The sequence below is a fragment of the Lepisma saccharinum genome, chromosome 27 (genome assembly GCF_977018435.1).
Source record: "Lepisma saccharinum chromosome 27, izLepSacc3.1, whole genome shotgun sequence".
Taxonomy (NCBI): Eukaryota; Metazoa; Arthropoda; class Insecta; order Zygentoma; family Lepismatidae; genus Lepisma; species Lepisma saccharinum.
Window position 1 is genome coordinate 20,344,782 of NC_139255.1, and position 25,813 is coordinate 20,370,594.

At 37.5% G+C, this 25,813-nt stretch overlaps 1 protein-coding gene across 1 annotated transcript in view; it reads left to right on the forward strand.

Moving 5' to 3' along the window:
- Positions 1-854: 854 nt before the first annotated feature.
- The window catches only part of LOC145980089 (neuroserpin-like), a 69,200-nt gene continuing 44,241 nt past the window's right edge, over positions 855-25,813 (forward strand). Inside the window, exons 1-2 of the mRNA XM_083113087.1 lie at positions 855-1,163; positions 7,389-7,574. Coding sequence (XP_082969213.1) covers positions 918-1,163; positions 7,389-7,574 — 432 coding nt within the window. The 5' untranslated portion in view covers positions 855-917. The remainder of the gene's footprint in view (positions 1,164-7,388; positions 7,575-25,813) is intronic.

The following is a 25,813-nucleotide window of genomic DNA, read 5'->3' on the forward strand; positions in this document are numbered from 1 at the left end:
GTAACTCCAGAGAAAGCTACGCCTGGTGGAATTGTCACTATTAAGATGTATTGTGATAAAACATTAAGGTGGCCAGTGTTAATGTTCTAAATTTTGAAATGATATGATAACTAGGCTTAAAAAGTGTAAAATTGAATGTTCTCTAATAACTATTTCGGTATACTTACAGTTATGTTTGATAAAATGGTGACAGAAACGAAGCTGCTGCTGAAGTGAGGGTCACTTTTAAGTCATTATTTCAAATAATTACCTTCATAATTTTTCAATGACTGTTAACTTCTTTGTATTTTTCATTAACTATTTACACATACATCATCTCCAATTTATCTATGCATTCAGTGAAATAAGAGAATTTGTATAATTAAGTAATAACAATAACGTCATTTTTAAAGTACAAGAATATATTGAACGTGTTATACGTGGTCATTTTTATATTTCAAAATATTTAAGTTAATAGGAAGCTACGGCTTATCTTTGTAATGCTATCAGTTACCTTAATATCACTTTCCCTCTACCAGATTTCATGTATTTTTTTTCTTTTTACTCTTAGTAGCTCCTTGGTTATAATATGTTGAATAGCAACAAAACATGATCCCACTTTTCCATTAGTCAATAATTTGACGAACTTTAACTAACTTTTCAAACACACAATAAATTTCTCGTAAAGACACTTTTAATTAAAAGTTAGTAACTAATCTGACCATATCAACTACCTTTGTTTTTCTTCAAGTTTTTATTTATCGTAATTTTTGCTTGGCGTCCACTCACACTTCAGTTAATTCAAACTGCAGCTCGCACAATTACAACGGGGAATGGCGTCCAGTAATTGCTTCTAAATGTTTATTCCTAAAGATTTCCTGAGTATATTTCCTTCCAAATGTTTTTTCCAAACACCTTTCAGCAAGTTGTACAGCACAATGTTAATTCTACTAGCAGTTGTGTACTTCGTTTTGTTTTCTTTTATCGACAGTGTATTTTTGCCGTCAATTTTGGCAGGAACATATATGTTTGCTCTGACTGAAACATCTTGCCTTCAGTCGGACTATCCAATGAGAATGTATGCAGTAAAAGGTGGTATGCAACGGATCTATCCGAAGAGAAATATAGTAATACGATCAAGAACAAATCTCCACAGTTTAGAATTTGCTCTGAAACTTTACAAGGTAAGAACTCCTTAAATAATATTACGGTATGTAGTACAAGAAATGTATTTCAAGATATGCAGGGTAATTCATAAATTCTTAGTAGGTACACGTACACATGTATTGCAAGATTTAGGGGTGGGGAACTCGGCCAATTTTTTGCAGGCGCATTTGCTTTTTCTGTACACATTCTTTTGGGGAAAAGCTTTATCACTGAATATTATAGTTACTTTACAGTATTTCAAATATAAAGTAATATGTATGTACATTTTCAAGAAAAACTTACCTCATCTAACTAAGAAAGAATACATTTTAATATTCCTTGTCAAAACGCCAACATTCATCTACAAATATAAATGAAGTCTCTTGAAAACACTTCTATATCAGAATCTGAATCCTTATACAGCAAATTGTCCTCTGTAACATCTCTACACACCTTTTTAAATAATTTAACCACTGTCTTAGTTTTCACAGCATTCCATTAAGCTTTGACCATTCACAAACTACCTTCTTCGTGATTGTTAAGCCTAAGTATCGGCTTATAAGACGCACCCTGTTTTTCAACGAATTTTTAAAAGATAAATGAGTGTTTAAAGTAGCAATAGGAATATACCCAAAATAGAAATATCTAACTAACTAAACTAACTCTCTAGCCTTCTTAAACAAGAAGGTTCATGGCTGCAGCAACACAGGCCTTCCATCTTTCCCTATCCTGAGCAAGATCTATATACTCTTTTCCATCCCTACCGCTTTCCCTTAGGTCCATCTCAACCGTACAATGACCCGATCGTTTTAAATTAAGGGATCGTAGATAGGCTATGGCAGCCTGATATTCGAAGTTATTTGGCTGCGAGAGGTGTATCGTAAGAGGGGGTATAACTCTGAAAAGCTACGTCTACACTTAACCAAGCAAGGGGGCTAGCCCCGTGAAATAAGAACACTCACGATTAACTTTAAACACTACAATTGACTGGTCTGGCAAGGGTGTGAGAGAATGAAAGACAAGGATAGAGGAACGTTCGTTACCTGTAGATCTGGAAGTGACGATCGACTCGCTGGTTCGTTGATGAAACTCTCCTGAAATAATACTCCTTTCCGATATTGTACTACTCCTCGCTGTAACTCCTTTTGTAACGTTCGGTAACAACTATTCACGGCATAACTTTCTTAGTTCAACAACTCGTATAATTCCGAGGCACTAACTGTGCACGCGATAGATTTCAGATACCGACTGGGGGGAGAAATATTCTCCCAAGCTATTTAAACGAAATTCGAACTTCGGCCGTTGAGAGGACGCGTCTCTCAATAACGGTGCTTTCAGCGTAAAGCTGTGTTTGCAGTATTGTTCCTGCGATTCCGGAAGAATTCGTATCAGCGGATTTTTACATCCGCTGAAGATCGCAGGTGGCATTTGCTTGAAAGAAGCTCTTTCCAGCTTCTTTCATACTCGGGCCCTTTCTATGAAATGATTAGGCTATCGGACTATGGCGCCCGGGGTCCCGGATTCGAGTCATGCCTTCGGCATGATACGCAACGTTGTCCCTCCATCTTCGTATTGGCCTTCCGACAGGTCTCTTACCATCAGGTTTCCCAACAAGAATCCTGTAAACTTCTCTTTCCTCTCCCATTCGTGCCACATGGCCTGCCCACGTAAGTCTTCTTGATTTAATTATTCTAATAATATCTGGACATGAATACAAATTATGTAGTTCTAAATTATGTAACCTTCTCCATTCACCTGTCTCCTCATCCCTTTTAGGTCCAAAGATTTTCCTAAGGATCTTATTTTCAAATACTCTCAATTTATGTTCCTCTTTCAATGTAAGGGACCAAGTTTCACATCCATATAATACTAAAGGCAAAATTACGGTTTTGTATATTTTAACATTTAGTTTCTTAGATATTAAACGAGAAGACAAAAGTTTATGAAGAGAGAAGTAACATGCATTTCCTGAATTAAGCCTACTTTTTATTTCCTCTTTTATATAATTTTCATTTGTTAATATTACTCCTAAGTATTTGAATTTGGAAACTGGTTCAAACGAGTTGTTATCACTAATTAGATTTTGATTATTACCTAACACTAGGTTTCGGCCTGTAAGCATATATTTAGTTTTCTCTTTGTTAACTTCCAAACCTATCTCTTTAGCAGTTTTGAAAAATATTTTAGCATTATTCATAATTGTATTCACATCATCCCCCAGTAAGTCTACATCATCTGAATATGCTAACAACTGAGTCACACCATTTAATTTTAGTCCTTCTTTAGTTTCTTTTACCTTCCTAATAGCATATTCTAAGGCAAAATTAAAGAGCAATGGAGATAATACATCTCCTTGTTTTAACCCATCATTAATTGTAAATTTGTCAGACATTAATACCCACACGAATTTTATTTTCTGTTTCACTTGTGCATATTTTTATCATACTAACAAGCTTCTTAGGTATTCCAAACTCTACTAATATATTATATAATTTATCTCTTTTGACCGAAACATATGCTTTTTTTGAAATCAATGAATCGCTGATTGACATTTTGATTATATTCCCACTTTTTTTCAAGTGTCTGTCTGATGTGAAAAATTTGATCTGTAGTTGATCTGTTACGTTTAAATCCACATTGATAATCACCTATAATTTCATTAGCATATGGTGTTAGTCTTGTTAAAAGAATGCTAGACAATATTTTGTATGTTGTTGACATATTAATGAATTTCCAACATATTTAATTAACTCAGCTGGTATTAAATCAATGCCAGGTGCTTTGTTATTCTTTAGCCTTTTAATAGCATCTTTAACTTCAGTCAAGTTAGGTTCTGGAACTAAAGGTTCTGCTGTGTGCACTTCATTTACTTCTGATTTATCTCCTACATGGACATTTAAAAGGTCATTAAAGTAGTTCTTCCATGTATTTAGAATATCGCTTGGGTCAGCTAGAAAATCACCGTCTTTATCTTTTATCAAGTTTACTTTAGGTTGCCACCCCTTTATAAACTCATTTACACCTTTATATAAATCTCTGATATTTTTATTTTTGCTGTTTGGTTCAATTTCGTTAATTTTGCATTTCAAGTAATCTCTTTTTTCAAGTCTAGCCTGATTTCTTATTTCTATTAGATTATGACATTTATTATCAAACCATGGCTTACTTTTTCTCGGTTTATGGTATCCTATACTTTCTTTAGCTGCTCATTCTATTGCATTACGTATGTGCTCCCAATTCTTATTTACGTCTGTCTCATTTATATTTTCAACATCATTTAAATCCTGCAAAACATCAAAGCTATTTGACAGTTTAATTTGGTAAGCTTTCTTAATTCTTTCATCAGTAAACTTTCCTGTATCAAATTTTAGAACTTTTAGATTTTGTTGCTTATGATTTATCACTGAGAGTCTTTCTCTTAATTTAGCAATTACTAAATAACGGTCACTGGCACAGTCAGCACCTCTATGTGTACGAACGTCAATTATATTAGTATGCCTTCTCTTATCAATGAGAATATGATCTATCTGATTATGAGTATTACCATCTGGAGAAGACCAGGTATATTTATGGATATCTTTATGTTTAAATGTGGCACTTTTCACAATTAATTCTTTGAGGTTGCAAAAGTAATCAATCTTATACCATTATCATTACTTAATTCATGAAGACTTTCTTTATCAATCGTGGGTTTAAATGTCTCTTCTTTGCCAATCTGTGCATTACAGTCACCTAACAGAATTTTCATATCATACTGAGAAAATTTATCAAAGACCTGTTCTAGCTCTGTATAAAAATCATCTTTAGTATTATCATCTTTATCTTCCATTGGTGCATGTATGTTTATTAAAATAATTTTACACCACCTACCCTGTAAAACTGCATATGATATCCTATCAATAATAAATTCTACTGTTTTAAGAGCTGAGATAATTCTATTATTTATGAAAAAGCCTGTTCCAAAATTATGATTTTCAGTACCACCATAGAAAAAAGTATAATTTTTAGTTTTACAATTCCCTTCTCCTGGCCACCTAACTTCCTGGACAGCTACTACATCTAATTTATACTTAACTATCTCATTAACTGTACACTGAAATCCTCCAGGCCAGTAAAGGCTCAGAACATTCCAGGTGCCTAATTTAATATCCTTATTCCTAACGTAAATCTTATCCTTAGTCCAGGGACCTCCCAAAGTAGTCCCCACCCGGAGATCCGAACGGGGGACTATTTTACCTCCGGAATATTTTACCTTGGGAACATCCATGACCTTGTATTGCTGCTTCTTGACATGTCTTTTTACAGTGCAGAGTTGTCAGCTCTACGCCTAACCCCCAATATGAATGGAGGAACTACTACACAAGACAAACACAAATATTATTATTATTTTTAATAGGACTCCTAGATCTTGAAATGCTCGCTTCCCTGTAAAGCGTTATGTATGTTACTTTACTCTGCGTAGGTCGTAGATGTTGTCTTTGAAAATTTTGCCATTAAAATCCCATTATCGCCATAGAGTTATGGAACTCATACAACGCCTTGCAGGGAAGCTAGTATTTCAGGATCTAGAAGTAATATTTTTATTACTGGTGGCTGTACATGCACGTAGGTTTGAGATTTTAATTCCATAATTAAAATTATAAAATCTTATTCTTCAGAATATGGATATAGCAGATTCTGATTGGTACCCTGAGAATATTGCGTTTACATAGACAACGTAGATTTTTTTAGTAGTAGATAGAGGGGTGCAATTATATTATTTTCTGAAAGGGGCAATAGCACAAAATTATAGCTTTGTACCCTGTAGAATGGGGGATAAAACCAATGGGGTGTAGCTCATCCCGTTAATCGGCCCTTTCTTGACGCGACGGCCCCGTCAGGGGCCAGATACGAGGTAACCGATCTAACTTAAATAAATGACATAACAGTTGTTTTATCACAACCCTTCTGACTGAGAATGGCAGGTAGAGGAGTAATGATAACTCACCCTGTTCGATATCGTGCAGAACCTCTCTTCCTCCGTCTTCACCTATTAGCGATCATCAACCAAAAAGCACCTTGCACCCCCTCCCCCCACCACCAATCTCCTAGTTTTGTTACTTTTGCTTGACCTTGACTCACCTTTCCCCAAGGTAGCCGGCCCGCCGCTTCCTGTGGCAAAACGCCTATCTCAACAAAATCCAACTACAGGTCTTGGCAAGTCTCAACAAGTTTGTGCAAGATTATACACGATATCGAGCTGGGATGTTACGAAATACTGGCATGCCCAACGATGCTGGGCATGTAGATTTATTTCTTTATACCATATAGTACATGTACATAGTAAATATTATATACCATATGCGTATATACTATGTATGTTCATATATATTTCTTTATCTATTTTGTAAACTTTTCACTATTTTCCACATGGCACACCGGTTCCCTCTAAAGAGTACTGCGACAATCTTCGCTCGCTCTTACTCGTTGGAGTGTCCTACCCTTGGGCGTGCCACGCTCGAGCGTATACAATGAATTATCATTTCAAAGTAATAGTCGTAGTCACATACCTACATGTAAAATAGCCGCCTTGGTAGTTTCAGACTAGAATCTTCTATTTCATTTTCATATATCACTGTGTATCGGTAAGATAGACTAAACTGCATTTTAACAAGGAGATGATGACTATGTTGAATTAAGTTTCAATTTCAATGCTTCGCGATCCATATTTGAGGGCCATTGCCACAGACAAATTGCGTTTATACCTGCACTACTGTGCTTCGAGTATATACCGCTCGTTTTTCCTCAGTTCCGTAAGCTATCTAGCGTCGTCCTTGAGAACAATTTGACGCTCCAGAGAAATCCTCTCGAAATTCGTGCATCACTGTAGTAGCATAGGACGATAGATCTCTGAACATGAAACATCGAATCCAGTAACAGTACCTCTGTACTGTGTTTGTTGCGTGCATAAGAAATCTGCTAATTTCTTTTCACATACTTGTAAGAGGCTATTGATTCCAGACAAATCATTTAATAAATCTATTCAACCATAACAACGTGCAACAAGTGCGTGATATTTGTTAATTTTCGTAAAAATGTATGTGATGGTGGTCACATCATACAATTTGATTTGGTTTTCTTCTCAGTTCGAAACTTCATTAACTAACCACTAAAAAGAGATAAGTTCAAAAACATTAAGACTAAGACAATGTATTAAGAAATGCCCTTTTGTATGCATTCTAAATCCTATAATATATAACTTAATAGCACATTTTCCATTACAGGCAATCAGCCATGGAGTGGAAGACAAAAACATCTTTTTTTCGTCCTTCAACGTGAGGATTATGCTGGGATTATTGTATATTGGGGCAAAGGGAAAAACAAGGATAGAGCTATCCAATGGCGCCCTTCTTCCAAACGATAATTTTAAGTTAGCATACATGCAGGAAAAGTTCTTCAAAGTGGTAAACGTAAGTATGTGTTTTCTGCTATTCATTTACAATACGTCTTGTACAGTGGAATGCATAAGTAGTACCAAGCAAATTGTTAATCACAATGTTTGTTTTGATTGTTTCTAATTGTTTCAATTCTTGAGAGCTTCAACTATTGAAACAAAGTACTAAAGAAGCTACTGACAACGTCTGCACCAGTACACATAAAAATCGTTCCTTAAAAACACGCAGGGTTCAAGGGGAAAATTAATTAAATTAGTAGTGGACAATTTGTCGAGCAATACTTGTGCATCCCACTGAACATGTAGTGAAATTGCAGTTTACTATTGGGGTTATTGGGTGTGCACTATTGGGTATTCCTATGTACGATAGACTTACAAGAAATTTGTTTTGAGGAATCAAAGGGGTGTGTAAAAATCACAGTGCCATATTCTGCATGCTGTCAATTTGGAGTGTAAATCTTATGTATGTCGCCACATTTGAGTTGGAGACGAATGGAGGCCATATCTATATATGTGCTACTACTTTTCATACTTTTGTACTAATTTGTCTCTTAACGTATGTTTGACATTAACTACCTCATACATTTAGATTTGTATTCAACTGCCTTCCCCATGTAACCCTCAATCCTCCAGCACTCGAGCTTATTTCTCTCACATGAGTACTCGTGCGTTGTATTTTTTTTACAACACTCACTATTTTCAGTCATACAATTATAATTCTTCAAGAAAGTAGTTTTTTTATTTTCTTAATATTTATTAATGATTTTTACACTAATTCTATCAATCATGAATACTAGTAATCATTGAAATAAATAAAATGGTGAAACATAATATTGGGATGGAATTGAAAAAAGAACACAAGAGTACTCAGAAGTTGTAAAAAGTACAACAGAAACACATTTACTGCCTCATTCTTCTATTGCAACTAAACAATTGACTAATAAAACCATTTATTTAGCAGTGACTATGAGGAAGGACCAACAAACGAATACGTTGGTGGAATCCATTGTTGGTGACCAAGCTCTTCATTTAACTTTTAAAAATTATACATTGTTGTATTATTTACAACAGCGCGAGTGCCGGAAGGGGGCAGTATAGGGCATGGAAACTTGCGTACCTCGATGCCAATTAAAATATCATAACTTTAATGTTTTCGAATAATATTACTTAATCTCAGAATAAAAATGTACAAATTAAAGTAAGGATAGAAATAATATTCGCTAGTAGTATCCAGGCCTCACGAATATCATAGTGGTATAGTTATCCCTTGTGGTCAAGGGTGCGATATCTCAAACGTAGTATTTCGGATGCCAATCCTGATTAGATTACATGTGAATAAAGTGAACTTAAAACAAACAATCACAGCATATCTAGTGTTAAATAAAATGGCAGCATAACTCACCCAACATAGTCTGAGGTTCAATATGGCCGATAAATAGGACTGTCGATGTTTAAACACAAATCTCTCTTAACTGGGGGAAAGCACCACCCCACATTTCCTCCACTTTAAATTGTTACTATCCAATATTTATGTATAATATGCATTTAAATGTCTTAAAGCATTATAATTTGCTCAGTACCATGAACACAGGATTACCCATTAACATTATCACATATTAAAATTATACCTTCTTTATTCTAAAGAAGAAATAAATTTGCAATATAATAGCGTATTTATTCCTGTTAACAATTCTATTTCTGTTGGATAAGATGATACGGGGATCATCTTCTCCCAAGGAGAATGCCCATGATGATTTTTGTAATGGATAAAAGCATGAATGAAGTTAGCCCCTTACTAAGCGGACGGGCAAAATTACGCCAGTAGAGAGGCAGCACTTCGTTCCTACGCGTCAGCAAAAATTTGATGCGACTGATGTTATGTTACATCCGGTCGTAGCGGGCCACGAGCGGTTTTATTGTTGAGTCAGCAGAACGTGTCTGATCACGTTGAAGACATCGGAAGCGGTGGGGGGAGGAGGTCAATGGATTTGTCACCTTGTTTCTTGATGTATGCTAACCTAACACGTGCATATGTTTGTGTGTGTGTGTGTGTGTGTGTGTGTGTGTGTGTGGAGGAAATGCGCGCGCAACCATTGCGTATGATGGAAAGACATGAAGAAATGATTTAAAGATGGCGCCGAAGGTGCTGTACCCCCCGAAAGCTTAGCGACTAAGGTTATTGCTCTGTAAAACAAGAGGCGTCGAGGGTTCGATTCCTGGTAGAGTCAATATTGATTGATTGATAGATTGAGTTAGTTTTTTTTTAAGTCCGTTTTATGCACGGCAAAACTAATCAGGATTGGAGCTACAGTTGAAAAGTGGTGATTCGGACCACTATGTGCCTCCACCGAGTATCGAACCTGGGACCCTTTGATTACAATATTGATGTCAATATTGAATGGTCTCGATTAGCCTGTGTGTAAATAAAGGCAACAAAATGGTTGAGTTCGAAAATCGAGTTGGGTTAGTGGTTAATGTTGTCACCTGGCAATGAAGAGGTCGCGGGTTCGATTCTCTAGGTAGTTAAATTAGGCCAATTGTTTAGTCCCGCCATTATAGGTCCCCGATTAGTCCATCTGTGCATAAATAGTGTTTGAATAAAATCAATATGGCGGCCTTGGGTTAGTGGTTATTGTTGTCGCCTGGTAATGAAGAGGTCGCGGGTTCGATTTTCTAGGTAGTTAAATGAGGCCAATTGTTTTGTCCCGCCATTATAGGTCCCGATTAGTCCATCTGTGCATAAATAGTATTTCAATAAAATCAAAATGGCGGCTGCGGTTTGTGTTTAACGGCGGCGGCGGCGGCGACCGGGGCGCGGCGCGGGGCGGGGCGGGGCGGGGCGGGGCGGCGCGACGCGGGGGGTGTTTTTTATTCCGCGAGATGTTTTAACCAAGTGGTTGAGGGTTCGATTCCCAATGTTGGTGAAAATTGGATATTCAATTGTATTTGTTTAAAAGTTCCGATTAGCTTTTTGTGCACAAAGAGAAAATGAACTAATTGGAAATAATATGTTTATGCTGTAATGAAAAGGTCCCCGGGTTCGATTGACAATGTCAAATTGGCTGATAATGATGTTGTTTTTAAAATAAAATAAAAAAAGAAGTGTGAATAAATTAGAATCTGTTGTTTTGCCGTGTGGGGCCCCAGTAACGATTATCTTAAATGCATAAAGAGTAGGTAAAATAAGCAAGATGGCCGTCACTATTCTTTTGTGATCAAAGAGGAGTCACAGGTTCGATTCAATCAAAGGAGGCAACATTCTATGTTTCAATTCCATGTAAAAGTCTAAAGTTATGCTTCGATTAACCTCAATGCATAAAGAGGAATTAAACAAAAACAAGCAAAATGGCGACAGATGTGATAAAAGAAAAATTGAATTAGTTTTTTTATAGTGACAAGAAAAAATAGCGAATCACTGTTAGAAATAGAATGAAAATAAAGATACTTGCCTTTGCGTGTCCAGCGCTGTGCAGAAAAGCTCTCATGCTTTATCTCCAACAAGTCCACAATACACAATTTTTTTTATTGTATAGTTAATTATTAATGTTGTTATTAACGATTGTTGCCAGTAAAAATATAAACCATGAGGATTTTTAAAGGGGTGATAAATGAAAAAAAAGCCAAGACATATATTTTATCCCTGTTTATTACCAATATTTACAAAATTCAAAAGAGCCGCACACACACACACATACATATGTAAAATGTTTATATTGTGTCACCAGTTTATCAGCATGTTATTTAACAAGTTTTTATTCTTCAAGTTTGTTCACTCACCCACATAAGGAATTGTGTCACTATCACATCCATTTTCTGCTGCAACCACTGAATTAAAATGTTTCACTATTTTTTCCACAAGCATGTTCTCGCAAAAAAGAAACACTTCTTTGGAAAGTCTTTTTCCGTCGATGTTTTGTATAGACAAAGAAACAAAGAAACACAAAACAGGTTTTGTACATCCATGTAGATGGGAAAGCACAAACTTCTCCTTATTACATGCATGGACAGGGGAAATATCTGTGCAACCGAAACATTGTTCGCGAAGGTCGAGAATGCAAGATTCCACACAGTTTCCAAAATATGATTTCAGATACGGCGACACTGTTTCACACATAACTTTCGCATGCTCGATGCACACAAATATCTTCATAAAGTTCCACCACGAACTTTCTGCGATGAACACTATCTCCAGGGAACCGTAAGCTGGTTTTTTCCTTATAATGATCTGACGACGATTGTACAGTGTGGTTATCAGCAATTCATGTTGCTCACTTAGTGGGTAGGAAACACGAGGCTGCTCACCTGGAATAGCGATGTAATTGTCGATTACTGGAAACAATTCCTGAAGAGCGTGCCACTCCTGCAACTGTAGTTCAACACCGGCCGCCCCGCTTCTGTGTAGCCTGACCACAGGTTGGAAATCCAGATGAGAGGAAAGTCCGATTGAGATAACCTTTGTTTTCGAAGCATTCAAATAGTAGACGTGATCAAATAATATCGACTGGCGTATAAGACTAGTTACTTGTTTTTGTTCTTCAGGTAAATGCTGATCGCTCTCTTTCTGAAGAACCCCCTTGAAATTAGTGTACGGTTGAAATCTTTTTTTCAGCGGCATCGAAATAGAGGATTCCATGACTAAGAACTGCGAGATACTGCATGTGCAAGCGTGCAGATGTACATTTGAAGAAATGCGTGGGTGTGTTTTTGAGACGCATGCGCGCGTAGCAAACCAAGCATGTGCTGGACAAAATAGGTGGAGGGGGCGGGGCGTTACAAAGATCAATGGTGAGAGAAAAATCAGCAGAATATCATAAACGTCATATTGAGGAAATATTGGATAACAAATATTAATTAATTTAATTAAAGCATCAACCGCATTGTCGATCTGAAATTAGGTTTATAGACAGGGGGCAAATGGAAAATATCGACGATGTTCTAGTATTGTATTGTTTTTGTATTTCCATCGGTATAATCCTCCACCACATTTGAAGCATACTGTTTTATCCTCTTTTTGAATGCAAAATAATCCTGCTTCGGACAGAGCTTCTACAAACGGGAATTCTTTTGATTGCCAGTTTCTGAAAGAGGACAATCTAGCATTGAAAGATCCCATCTCTGGATATTGCGTCATTGTTCTGTAAAGACACAAAACAAGATAAAGATTATAAGTAAGCTGTTGTAAACTGTAACGCTACAAAATTATTAATATACTATTAGGACTATATGTAACTTGTATACAATTTCAAACAGTATTTACTGTCAATATTTTCTAGTATACGTACCGAGTATTATAAATTTAATTTACGAGTCAGCAAATAAGTTGTTATAATATTGTCGTTTTTTATCGGTACTGGGAATAAAATTTGAAATTTATGCATGGGCTTTCCATAGGTTCTATGGAATAAATACAGAAAACAGTAATGCCCACAGTACACAGACCCGTAACTTTGTATCTGATGAGTGTTGTACGTATAGAATTTAGAGTTACTTTCCAAAAATCGCAAATGGTTATGCACATGTGGAGGTTTTCCGTAACTATAAAAAATTCCCCCCGGAAGTTACTGTCTATGTAAATTGCTACCCAGTGTTTCCCGGGGCTATCTTTGGGGTCTGTATTTACAATCAACGCTGCTGGTAGTTCCACATGTACAGGTAATTCATTAGCTGCGAAAACCCCAACATGATGATTGTCAAAGGCTCTTTTTGATATTAACCCGTGAAGCAAATTTAAAGTCGACAGCATTGCTGGACACTAAATAGTAATATTGTGCAACTCACCTTTTTATACTTCAAAGTAGACATGTAATAAGCGCGACGGGTTCAATGGTAAGCAATTAAAGTAAAATGTACACTAATTAATTAGTTCAATAATGTCAAGTATAACTGTAATTTAAGCCATAAGGAATATAATAATATCATAATAAATATGGTCTCAGGGATCGTGTTTACGCAGTTGGACCTTTAAAGCGAGGTAACTATGTTTATACCGTTATATTATTCTATTCTGTAAATTACGTAACACGACAAAATGGGTGTGAAATCTATATAATTAAATAAATCAATTTATATTATACAGGCTGCCCTCTTACGCACAAACCACACACTCACTCACACATTCATCGGCAGATTACACAATACTAATTCTACTACAAATACTTTCATTTTTTCTGGAATAATATCATTGTCTGGCTTTCAGTTAAAGACGGTTGTTAGCAATTTTTTTTTACTCAACGCAATGTGGTTTTTAGACTAATAATTATACTCAAATGATTATTACTTGTTAATATGCGAAGTAGATAATGTTTATGTCAATTTGGCTACGGAATCTTGTGTAATCCAATATTTAGAATAACGCGCCGATATTCTGGAATGATCTCCGACGTTCATAAAATGCTTTCTTACCTTACGGCTGGACTTGGGTCATTGCTTCCTGGGATGACATCTCAGATGGACACTCGATTAACGGAATCACTTTCACTTCCAGTACTTAACTTACAATTGTCAACCCGTATTCCTCTCTTCCTTTCTCTGGAGTAATCTTCGTTGAAGCAAGGATCTTAAGTTCGCTCAACAATGGATCGACATCTCATCAATGGTTCAGCATCTCAACAATGGTTCGGCATCTCAACAGTGGATTGGCACATCAACAATGGTTCAGCATCTCAACAATGGTTCGGCATCTCAACAGTGGATTGGCACATCAACAATGGTTCAGCATATCAACAGTTCACGATCTCTCACACATTGAAATCAGAGTTCACAGGGCTACGAATGCGGCGGTTATCTTTAAATATAGTTCGGGCGGCGTTTCAACGATGTTATGAAATTATCGGGCTATAATTTATCACGGCGGTAATCAAATTCTCGCGACGACAGATGGAATTTTGTCGCAGACGTAGGCGCGATCGGAAGGGGGAGAACCCCTTGCGGCTCTGTAGCGATCTACTCACCCATGATGTGGCTGTTCAACGTTTCGAAAACTAACAAAGACTCTTTTGCGAAATCAGCTAGCACGGATGCGATCCGAACGAATATTCCACTAGTACTGTCTTTTCCTTCAGCTTCGCGCGAAGACTTCCATGTCTAGCCTCTATGTTTAAGTCCTTTTCTACTTTCCCTCCAGAAAAACTTGTTATCCGCCATCTACCCCTGTATTGATGAAATGCACCCTTGACGAGATTAGGTGATTGACCCGTTCATTGTCCATCAGCATGGAAAGTAGGACAGCTCAGCGGGAATGCTATCTTCTCAAGCGCCCTTTTGTTATCTTCTGTGGTCTTTTATCCTCAATTACGGCCTTATCCTTCACTCGATTTTTATTAAACTTCGGAATCTGGACTTTTAGAATGTGTTTTACCATGGTCTTGAATTTCTGCTCAATCGGTCCACTAGATCAAAAGTTCCTTTTTTTCGTTAATGTCCATAAGAACATATACAAATGCTGTTTCAGAGACGATTTGTCGTGTCCAAATGCAACATTAAACATCATCCACTTGCACATTGCCTTAGTTTTACTAGTATTAAGTGTAGAATTATACTGAATAAGTTTCTTAATTGGAATAATTTCATCTATAATTATTTTAATCAGATTTGTTAATCTGTAAGGCGTGATTTTCCGTTATAAACTTTCCCCCTCTTGCACATGAATTTTTTTCTGGAATTAGCTTTGCTGACTGGCAGAAAATTCATCCCACAATAAATTTCATCATAACGTAAAATTATGCCTACTTTTTCTTAAATTTAAAACGTCCGAATCAGGGACTCGAACCCTGGACTGTTTACACCATTTTCATAACCAATTTCATAAGCACAATTATCATTACTATAAATCATTACCTTACATATTAAATATTTGCAAATGAATATTAAATATTTCTCATTCGTCAAATAAGTGAACTTATATATATAAACCTTTAGACATACCTACACTTGATTTTCAAAAATGAATACAATTACCACACTTAAATCTAATGATTATATGCGTAAATCAATTTTCATAACTTGACTAAAATATGGAAAATTATATACTTATAACTAATTTATTCATCATGTAGACATGGTTATATAAATGTGATTAATTAACAATTCTTTAAACCTTTCACTTCATTATGTTATATATATATATATGTTTAGACTGTATGATATATATAGATATTTGCTATATACAAGTTTCTCTACATGTAGCTTGCAGCTTGGTCGTTGGTAGGATTTGTTTGGTTCATTTTTAGCTGTTGAATCCACGAATCTCTCTTTCCTGTCGAACAATTCCATTTTTTTTTACATTATCGATGTGCTGAGGTGTAGTTTCTTTGCCATTTTTGCAGTTTGTGAGTTTTAAGATGTTATTTCCTAATCTAATGATGTCCCAATCTAACATCTGTCTCAACTGCTTTCTTATTTCGCCCCTGTAGGAGTAGGCCACCGGATGTACACGTGACACGACTGGTTCGTCACCTTCAACATTGATCTCATGAGTGTATACTCTGCATCTGCCTGGTTTCTCTGAAAAGATCTCTGCATGCTCTCGTAGGATGTTTCTGAATTTCTCTCGGGCTTCCATGTTTATTTCGTTGAGATTAGACACTAATACATCAATTTTTTCCTCAGGGCTTAAGGTAGCGCAATTTTCTGTAACATTAAAACACTTTCCTTCCTCTGGGAAGTACATTCTATTATTTATAAATTCAGCTTCCTGCTGACTGGCGTCGTCACATAAACGTAACGTCCCTCTACGTAGGTTCAAATCTGCGCTATACTGTATAAGGAACTCCATGCCTAAAATAGCATCCACATTCAATTCTCGAACGACGTAAAAATCTATTAGAGTCTCCATGTCTCCTATTTTGCCACCTACTACCACGTGCCCTAGCGGTCGCTGTCTAACCTTGCCTGAGAAATCTACTAGCCTAATGTCCTTACTGCTACTAAGCTGCGGTTTTGTTATATCCTTAGAGATTTTCTTCCAGATCTGTTCCCCACACAAGTTCAATTCCGACCCAGTGTCCACGATGGCATTAATAGAGTGTTCTCCTATTTTTAACTGTATTTGAGGCGTTTGAGATGGCCATAATTTCCTGCTCGAATTCTCTGCAGCATCGCTTTCATCATCATCTTCTGATAAGTTATTTATGAACCAACAACTTCTTACTTCTATGTCTGTCATTTTGTGTCGTCGATTCACAGGTGAGGATTGTGGCTCTAGAACCTTTTGCATCTCAGATTCTCCGCCGACACGAGCCGAGCTGTCGTCGGAAGGTGTTAGTTTTCCGCTCTTGCGCCGTGGCTGTTATCCCGACGAGTACCTGACTGGTAATCTGGCGCGTTGGGATTGAGTCCCCTACTCGTTGATGGTTGAGGCCATTGTTCGTCAGTCTCTTGCTTCTCATTGTTGTAGGCGGTTCTTACTAAATGAATAGCTTGTGTTCTGCCTTCTTCCATACGATTGTCTTCCTCCCCGCGTGAAAATCGTATGTCGCCACGCCCTCGGTAACCTGCGTTTGTGTTCTGTCTGCCTCCACGGTAGTTTCCTCGATTCGGGCGTTTGGTATCCCTGTCTCGCTGTCTTGGAGGACTGTACTGCGATTGTTCTTGTCGATTGAATTGTTGTCGACGTCCATTGTATGTATTGCGTGTAGTCGCCATTTGCACTCGTGGAAAATTTTCTCCTCTCTTCCTATCAAAATTATTATTCCCTCTTCTGCTCGATTGATCTTCCCATCGATGTTTTTCGTTCTCCTTCAGCAAATCCATGTCTTCAAGGATAAGCGACATTCGGTCAAAATTTTCTAATACATCTCCTGTAAGCTGCCTCTGTACATAGCTCGGGTACATTGCTCTGATGGCCGTGAGGATTTCTATCACTTCGGTTCCGGGCTTAAGCGAACGGAATTCATTCACCCTCTGCCAGAAAAACTGTTTGTATGTGAGCTTTCCGTTGACGTCGTACCGCTTGTTTCTTAACTGGGTAACCTTCCTCTCTACCAACGATCTGCACTGAAATTGTTCAATGAAAGCTTTTTCGAAGGTGCTAAAGGTCTTGAACGCTGGTACCTGGTGGTCTAACCAAATGCGTGCGGAACCGCGAAGAAGTTTCTGGATGAGCTTCAGGTAATCCTCTTCGTGAATCCCATATAAAATGCAATCTCTTTTGAATTCTTGAAGAAACGTGGATGGCAAAGTTTCTGTCTTCTCTTGGTCGAAAATCATAAAGTTGTCCAGTGAAAACTTCGAGAAGATGGCACGCCTGCCTATTTCCGAGGTGGCCACACTGGTCTGTACCACGGAGTGGACTCGCGAGCAACTGCTATCCTGCTCCATGACGTCATCGCCTGTGGACTGACTCCCCGATCGAGACGGTTCTTGCACTGATGTCGCCAGGGGCGTTGATTCTCGCTGTTCTTCCTCGTTCCTCGTTCGTGGTGACGTAATAACGATTGAAGAAGTCTCTCTCTGCATCGTTTCTTTGATTCGTGTGACGTCTTGGCGTAAGTCTTGCGTCATGTTTTTTATCTTCCTCCATTGCTGTTGTTCTGAGGTCATCTTTGTTTCGATTTGTCCGAATCTTTCTTCCACCATTCTGGAATCCGCTGCAAGTCGACGATCAACCATTCGGAATTCCTCTTCCATTCTCTTTTCCACGTCATTCTTCTTTTCTTCTATCTTCTCTCCCAGGTGTGCCAGGTGTTCATGGATCTGCCTGACTTCAGTTTCCACTGTTTTTTCCAGGTTCTCAATGTCTTTCGAGTTATCACGATGTCTTTCAACACACTCTTCTTGGACCTTTTCTATTTTCTCATCATTCTTTTTTAATGCTTGTAGAAACTAATCCATCATCTCTCGGTGTTGTTGTTCTTTCTCTCTTCTTCGCAATTATTTTTGCTTTTCTTTCTCTTCTGCTTCCAATTTTCTCTTCCTTTCTTTCTCTTGTTCTTCCAATTTCCTCTTCCTTTCTTTCTCCTCTCTTCGACGTTCTTTCTCTTCTTCTTGTTGCTTCATCATCGTAGTGAAGAGCGCCATTATCGCTTGAACATCCATGGTGCCTTGGGTTGGTAACACTGCCGTTGGCTGCTCACTTTCAGGGATAACGGTATTCTCCGGAGCACGGTTGCTTTCTCCTCCCTGGTCGCCTTCCAGTAACGTCACTTCCTCTCCTTCCTTTCGATTGTCCATTTCTTCAATCTTCTTCCTTTGTCGAGTTATTCTCTCCATCACCCTTCTGCTCGGTCGTTATTCTCTCTCTCTTCTTCCTTGGATTCGATGCGCTCTCGCAGCGAGATATAAATTTCTCTTTTCGTTTTCATAAATAGAGCCTACGGGGTTCCACTTTCTTCCATCGGCCTAGTCGTTTTCCGTACCGCCGGATTGCCCAAAAATTTAATTCTTCGCCCATTTAATTGTTGATCGATAAGCCCAAAATATATATATACACACATGCAACATAATAGTATTCACAAAATCCTCTATATACTCTTTAACTACACTAACCACTACAAATATCAAAATACAATAAACAAAACATGCAAATATTCCAGAATACCTCAATAAATGATAAACATCCTAAGTTTGTGTTTGTTACGTAATTATTCAAACTCAATTAATTTGGTTACGCGTTCATTGTTATTATTCTATTATTTAGCTTAATAAAATTTTTTCACAAGCTCCTTTCGCTTTAACGTCCCGTCGCAAAACATGGCAGGTTTATGGCCTATAAAAATTTTCAATCAAGATTTCAATTCTTGAAATTACAGTTATACTAGCAACAATAAATGAAACAGTTTACTTTCCTATCCATAGCTTGCATAATGCCTACGATTATCTTAACATATTCCTTTGCAGTTACCACAGCCCACTCAGGCCTACCTATCTGATAAGCTGATTTAGAACGCAAATACGACACATTAGCCTAAACGTAACTCAGTTCGACCTGTCCTATCGCATGTTCGACCTGCCCTGTCGCATGTTCGGCCTGCCTTGTCGCATGTTCTGGCGCCATCTTGTAATAAGCGCGACGGGTTCAATGGTAAGCAATTAAAGTAAAATGTACACTAATTAATTAGTTCAATAATGTCAAGTATAACTGTAATTTAAGCCATAAGGAATATAATAATATCATAATAAATATGGTCTCAGGGATCGTGTTTACGCAGTTGGACCTTTAAAGCGAGGTAACTATGTTTATACCGTTATATTATTCTATTCTGTAAATTACGTAACACGACAAAATGGGTGTGAAATCTATATAATTAAATAAATCAATTTATATTATACAGGCTGCCCTCTTACGCACAAACCACACACTCACTCACACATTCATCGGCAGATTACACAATACTAATTCTACTACAAATACTTTCATTTTTTCTGGAATAATATCATTGTCTGGCTTTCAGTTAAAGACGGTTGTTAGCAATTTTTTTTTACTCAACGCAATGTGGTTTTTAGACTAATAATTATACTCAAATGATTATTACTTGTTAATATGCGAAGTAGATAATGTTTATGTCAATTTGGCTACGGAATCTTGTGTAATCCAATATTTAGAATAACGCGCCGATATTCTGGAATGATCTCCGACGTTCATAAAATGCTTTCTTACCTTACGGCTGGACTTGGGTCATTGCTTCCTGGGATGACATCTCAGATGGACACTCGATTAACGGAATCACTTTCACTTCCAGTACTTAACTTACAATTGTCAACCCGTATTCCTCTCTTCCTTTCTCTGGAGTAATCTTCGTTGAAGCAAGGATCTTAAGTTCGCTCAACAATGGATCGACATCTCATCAATGGTTCAGCATCTCAACAATGGTTCGGCATCTCAACAGTGGATTGGCACATCAACAATGGTTCAGCATCTCAACAATGGTTCGGCATCTCAACAGTGGATTGGCACATCAACAATGGTTCAGCATATCAACAGTTCACGATCTCTCACACATTGAAATCAGAGTTCACAGGGCTACGAATGCGGCGGTTATCTTTAAATATAGTTCGGGCGGCGTTTCAACGATGTTATGAAATTATCGGGCTATAATTTATCACGGCGGTAATCAAATTCTCGCGACGACAGATGGAATTTTGTCGCAGACGTAGGCGCGATCGGAAGGGGGAGAACCCCTTGCGGCTCTGTAGCGATCTACTCACCCATGATGTGGCTGTTCAACGTTTCGAAAACTAACAAAGACTCTTTTGCGAAATCAGCTAGCACGGATGCGATCCGAACGAATATTCCACTAGTACTGTCTTTTCCTTCAGCTTCGCGCGAAGACTTCCATGTCTAGCCTCTATGTTTAAGTCCTTTTCTACTTTCCCTCCAGAAAAACTTGTTATCCGCCATCTACCCCTGTATTGATGAAATGCACCCTTGACGAGATTAGGTGATTGACCCGTTCATTGTCCATCAGCATGGAAAGTAGGACAGCTCAGCGGGAATGCTATCTTCTCAAGCGCCCTTTTGTTATCTTCTGTGGTCTTTTATCCTCAATTACGGCCTTATCCTTCACTCGATTTTTATTAAACTTCGGAATCTGGACTTTTAGAATGTGTTTTACCATGGTCTTGAATTTCTGCTCAATCGGTCCACTAGATCAAAAGTTCCTTTTTTTCGTTAATGTCCATAAGAACATATACAAATGCTGTTTCAGAGACGATTTGTCGTGTCCAAATGCAACATTAAACATCATCCACTTGCACATTGCCTTAGTTTTACTAGTATTAAGTGTAGAATTATACTGAATAAGTTTCTTAATTGGAATAATTTCATCTATAATTATTTTAATCAGATTTGTTAATCTGTAAGGCGTGATTTTCCGTTATAGACAATGTTTCGGTTGCACAGATATTTCCCCTGTCCATGCATGTAATAAGGAGAAGTTTGTGCTTTCCCATCTACATGGATGTACAAAACCTGTTTTGTGTTTCTTTGTTTCTTTGTCTATACAAAACATCGACGGAAAAAGACTTTCCAAAGAAGTGTTTCTTTTTTGCGAGAACATGCTTGTGGAAAAAATAGTGAAACATTTTAATTCAGTGGTTGCAGCAGAAAATGGATGTGATAGTGACACAATTCCTTATGTGGGTGAGTGAACAAACTTGAAGAATAAAAACTTGTTAAATAACATGCTGATAAACTGGTGACACAATATAAACATTTTACATATGTATGTGTGTGTGTGTGCGGCTCTTTTGAATTTTGTAAATATTGGTAATAAACAGGGATAAAATATATGTCTTGGCTTTTTTTTCATTTATCACCCCTTTAAAAATCCTCATGGTTTATATTTTTACTGGTAACAATCGTTAATAACAACATTAATAATTAACTATATAATGAAAAAATGTGTATTGTGGACTTGTCGAAGATAAAGCATGAGAGCTTTTCTTCACACTGGTAAATATCGGTGTTAATAACAACATTAATAATTAACTATATAATGAAAAAGTGTGATGTGGACTTGTCGGAGATAAAGCATGAGAGCTTTTCTTCACACTAGTAAGAATCTGTGTTAATAACAACATTAATAATTAACTATACAATAAAAAAAAATTGTGTATTGTGGACTTGTTGGAGATAAAGCATGAGAGCTTTTCTGCACAGCGCTGGACACGCAAAGGCAAGTATCTTTATTTTCATTCTATTTCTAACAGTGATTCGCTATTTTTTCTTGTCACTATAAAAAAACTAATTCAATTTTTCTTTTATCACATCTGTCGCCATTTTGCTTGTTTTTGTTTAATTCCTCTTTATGCATTAAGGTTAATCGAAACATAACTTTAGACTTTTACATGGAATTGAAACATAGAATGTTGCCTCCTTTGATTGAATCGAACCTGTGACTCCTCCTTGATCACAAAACAATAGTGACGGCCATCTTGCTTATTTTACCTACTCTTTATGCATTTAAGATAATCGTTACTGGGGCCCCACACGGCAAAACAACAGATTCTAATTTATTCACACTTCTTTTTTTATTTTATTTTAAAAACAACATCATTATCAGCCAATTTGACATTGTCAATCGAACCCGGGGACCTTTTCATTACAGCATAAACATATTATTTCCAATTAGTTCATTTTCTCTTTGTGCACAAAAAGCTAATCGGAACTTTTAAACAAATACAATTGAATATCCAATTTTCACCAACATTGGGTATCGAACCCTCAACCACTTGGTTAAAACATCTCGCGGAATAAAAAAACACCCCCCGCGCCGCGCCGCCCCGCCCCGCCCCGCCCCGCGCCGCGCCCCGGTCGCCGCCGCCGCCGCCGTTAAACACAAACCGCAGCCGCCATTTTGATTTTATTGAAATACTATTTATGCACAGATGGACTAATCGGGACCTATAATGGCGGGACAAAACAATTGGCCTCATTTAACTACCTAGAAAATCGAACCCGCGACCTCTTCATTACCAGGCGACAACAATAACCACTAACCCAAGGCCGCCATATTGATTTTATTCAAACACTATTTATGCACAGATGGACTAATCGGGGACCTATAATGGCGGGACTAAACAATTGGCCTAATTTAACTACCTAGAGAATCGAACCCGCGACCTCTTCATTGCCAGGTGACAACATTAACCACTAACCCAACTCGATTTTCGAACTCAACCATTTTGTTGCCTTTATTTACACACAGGCTAATCGAGACCATTCAATATTGACATCAATATTGTAATCAAAGGGTCCCAGGTTCGATACTCGGTGGAGGCACATAGTGGTCCGAATCACCACTTTTCAACTGTAGCTCCAATCCTGATTAGTTTTGCCGTGCATAAAACGGACTTAAAAAAAACTAACTCAATCTATCAATCAATCAATATTGACTCTACCAGGAATCGAACCCTCGACGCCTCTTGTTTTACAGAGCAATAACCTTAGTCGCTAAGCTTTCGGGGGGTACAGCACCTTCGGCGCCATCTTTAAATCATTTCTTCATGTCTTTCCATCATACGCAATGGTTGCGCGCGCATTTCCTCCACACACACACACAGTTCAAATTTGAATGGGAATCTAAAGCAATTATACCTAATGATGCTCTAAACAGATTTCTTTCAAACTATTCATTAAACATAGGTTTTAAAAAAGATTCAAGACAGAACATTTATTCTTCCTCTTCTCAGCTGCAAGGCATGTCACACACAAGTTTAAAAAAGAATGGAAATAATTTTCGTCAATTCATCTATGGGGGAGAAATAATGGAAAGCCAAAATCAATTTATTTTGTGTGTTATGCTTGTAGTAATTAAAGATGTATTCTCAATGGGTTCCTCCATTTGTCTGCATTGGTCAACAATCAAACCCACATCAATTACTCACACAGTGCTAAAGTTACAAATATAACATTCAGTGCCTGCTATCATATAAGTTCATATGTTGTATTTGTACTCAAAATCGATACTTGTATCAACCTTTGAGAGCCCACCAATGAACAGCAGACAATCAATTCGATTTTAACTTTCAAAAAAATTCAGAGACAACTAAATGTCAGAATTTGGATGAATGGAAGTAGGGGAAAAGACTGAACATTAACAATTTATTTTAAAAATTAAATTTTATGTTTATAGGAAATCATTTACTCAATGATTTTAGTGTCTTAACAGGCTTTTAGTGTCTTGCGAGATATCGTGGCTTCATTCAAACTTAACATGCGTGCCGATTGATAGCTGTACATTATTAGCATTAAAAACTTACAATTTTGTAACATTGAAGTAAAATCATTTTCCCTACATCAAGAAATTTGTATTGAGAACAACATAAATTTCCACATCAGCATTTAACGAAAAGTCTGGAATCTATTTGCTGATCATGTCTTTAATTTAAGTAAAATTTTGGCCAAATTCACTTTTACGTGAGGTTCGGAGTTCTAGGCCTGATCTGTACATGTGTATCTGTTGTGAAAGTTTCACCTAATCGCCATTCATCCTCATCGTCGCCTAAGGAGGTAGAAAAGGGGTATGAAGAGAAAAATTAAAATACAAGCTTAAGTAGTACCAAAGAGATATAAACATATACATTTTCATTTATTTTACACCACGTACTTTGCAACGTTCGAATTGCGAGACAACCTGGTGAGGCGAACGGTGCGCCATTGGCCGCAGCTGTTGCATTACCCATTATTGCTAATCACATCTGTCGGAGTATGATAACTCTTATGCACTCAGGGCTTGCTGGGCAAAAATATGGGAAACTCGATTATGAAACATTGCATAACTATTTACTTAAATAAAGGCTCGTTGAACATGTTTAGTCAAAACTTGCTTACAATTATCATAATTTACAAAGTCAAATTTACAATAAAAATTCCTTTGTATATATCTACACTCGTTTAAAAAGGCAGAATTTGAAATATTTCCTAACCAAAATTAATAACAATTCTTAAACAATTTAATGTTATTAAAATTTGCCCCTTATTAATTCTAAAGTTTTCCTACTTTGGCGCTACTAACTTTTAACCAAGGTGCCAATGACATTGGTACTAACATTTACTTATTCTGATTTTAGTCATTGCCCTCGTTAAACACCTTATCTCTCTCAGAGCGAGGAGTGGGGTATATATAAACCAAAAGTGAAACGTTCTTGCACTTTTACACTCAATATATACATACTGGTATGAACATACATTCGGGTGCCTTCCCACGGTACGCGGGGGATCGAACAAGTCTGTATGACAGAGTACCTCCTCACAGCATCAAGCCGGGATCGAATCTGGTTCGGATACGTACCGCTCAGTTATAGACTTGGCGAAGATTCAACTAAGGATCGGGTACTTTCTTCCCTCAGCACTAGGCTGGGGTCGAACCAAGGTTCGGATATCTCTTCTCAGTCTTAACCGGATTCAGATCAGGCTGTTGGGGCTGAAGGTGGATCTCTCAGCCTAAGCTGAGGAGCCAGCCCTCGATGTGCTCCAGTCAGTGTCCACAAACCAACTGATACTAGGGCCACACTCAGGCTTCTTTTATAGAATTGGGAGCCCTGATCGCAGCGTAAGCATATGGCGATTCTAGGAACTACTTAGATTTACCATGGTTGCGCTAACCAGCTGCGCATAGTAATAAGTACTACCGAGGCGCCTCTAGTGGCATACATATGAACTCGGCGCTTAAGGTATATTGATACAGTTAAAGTTACCAACTTAGGGTATTAATTAACATACAGATCAGAAGTGTCATTACAAAATCAACTAATGAAAATACAACCTTAATAATTTATAAACTTACAAACCAGGCTGACAACCGGGGACTTTACAAG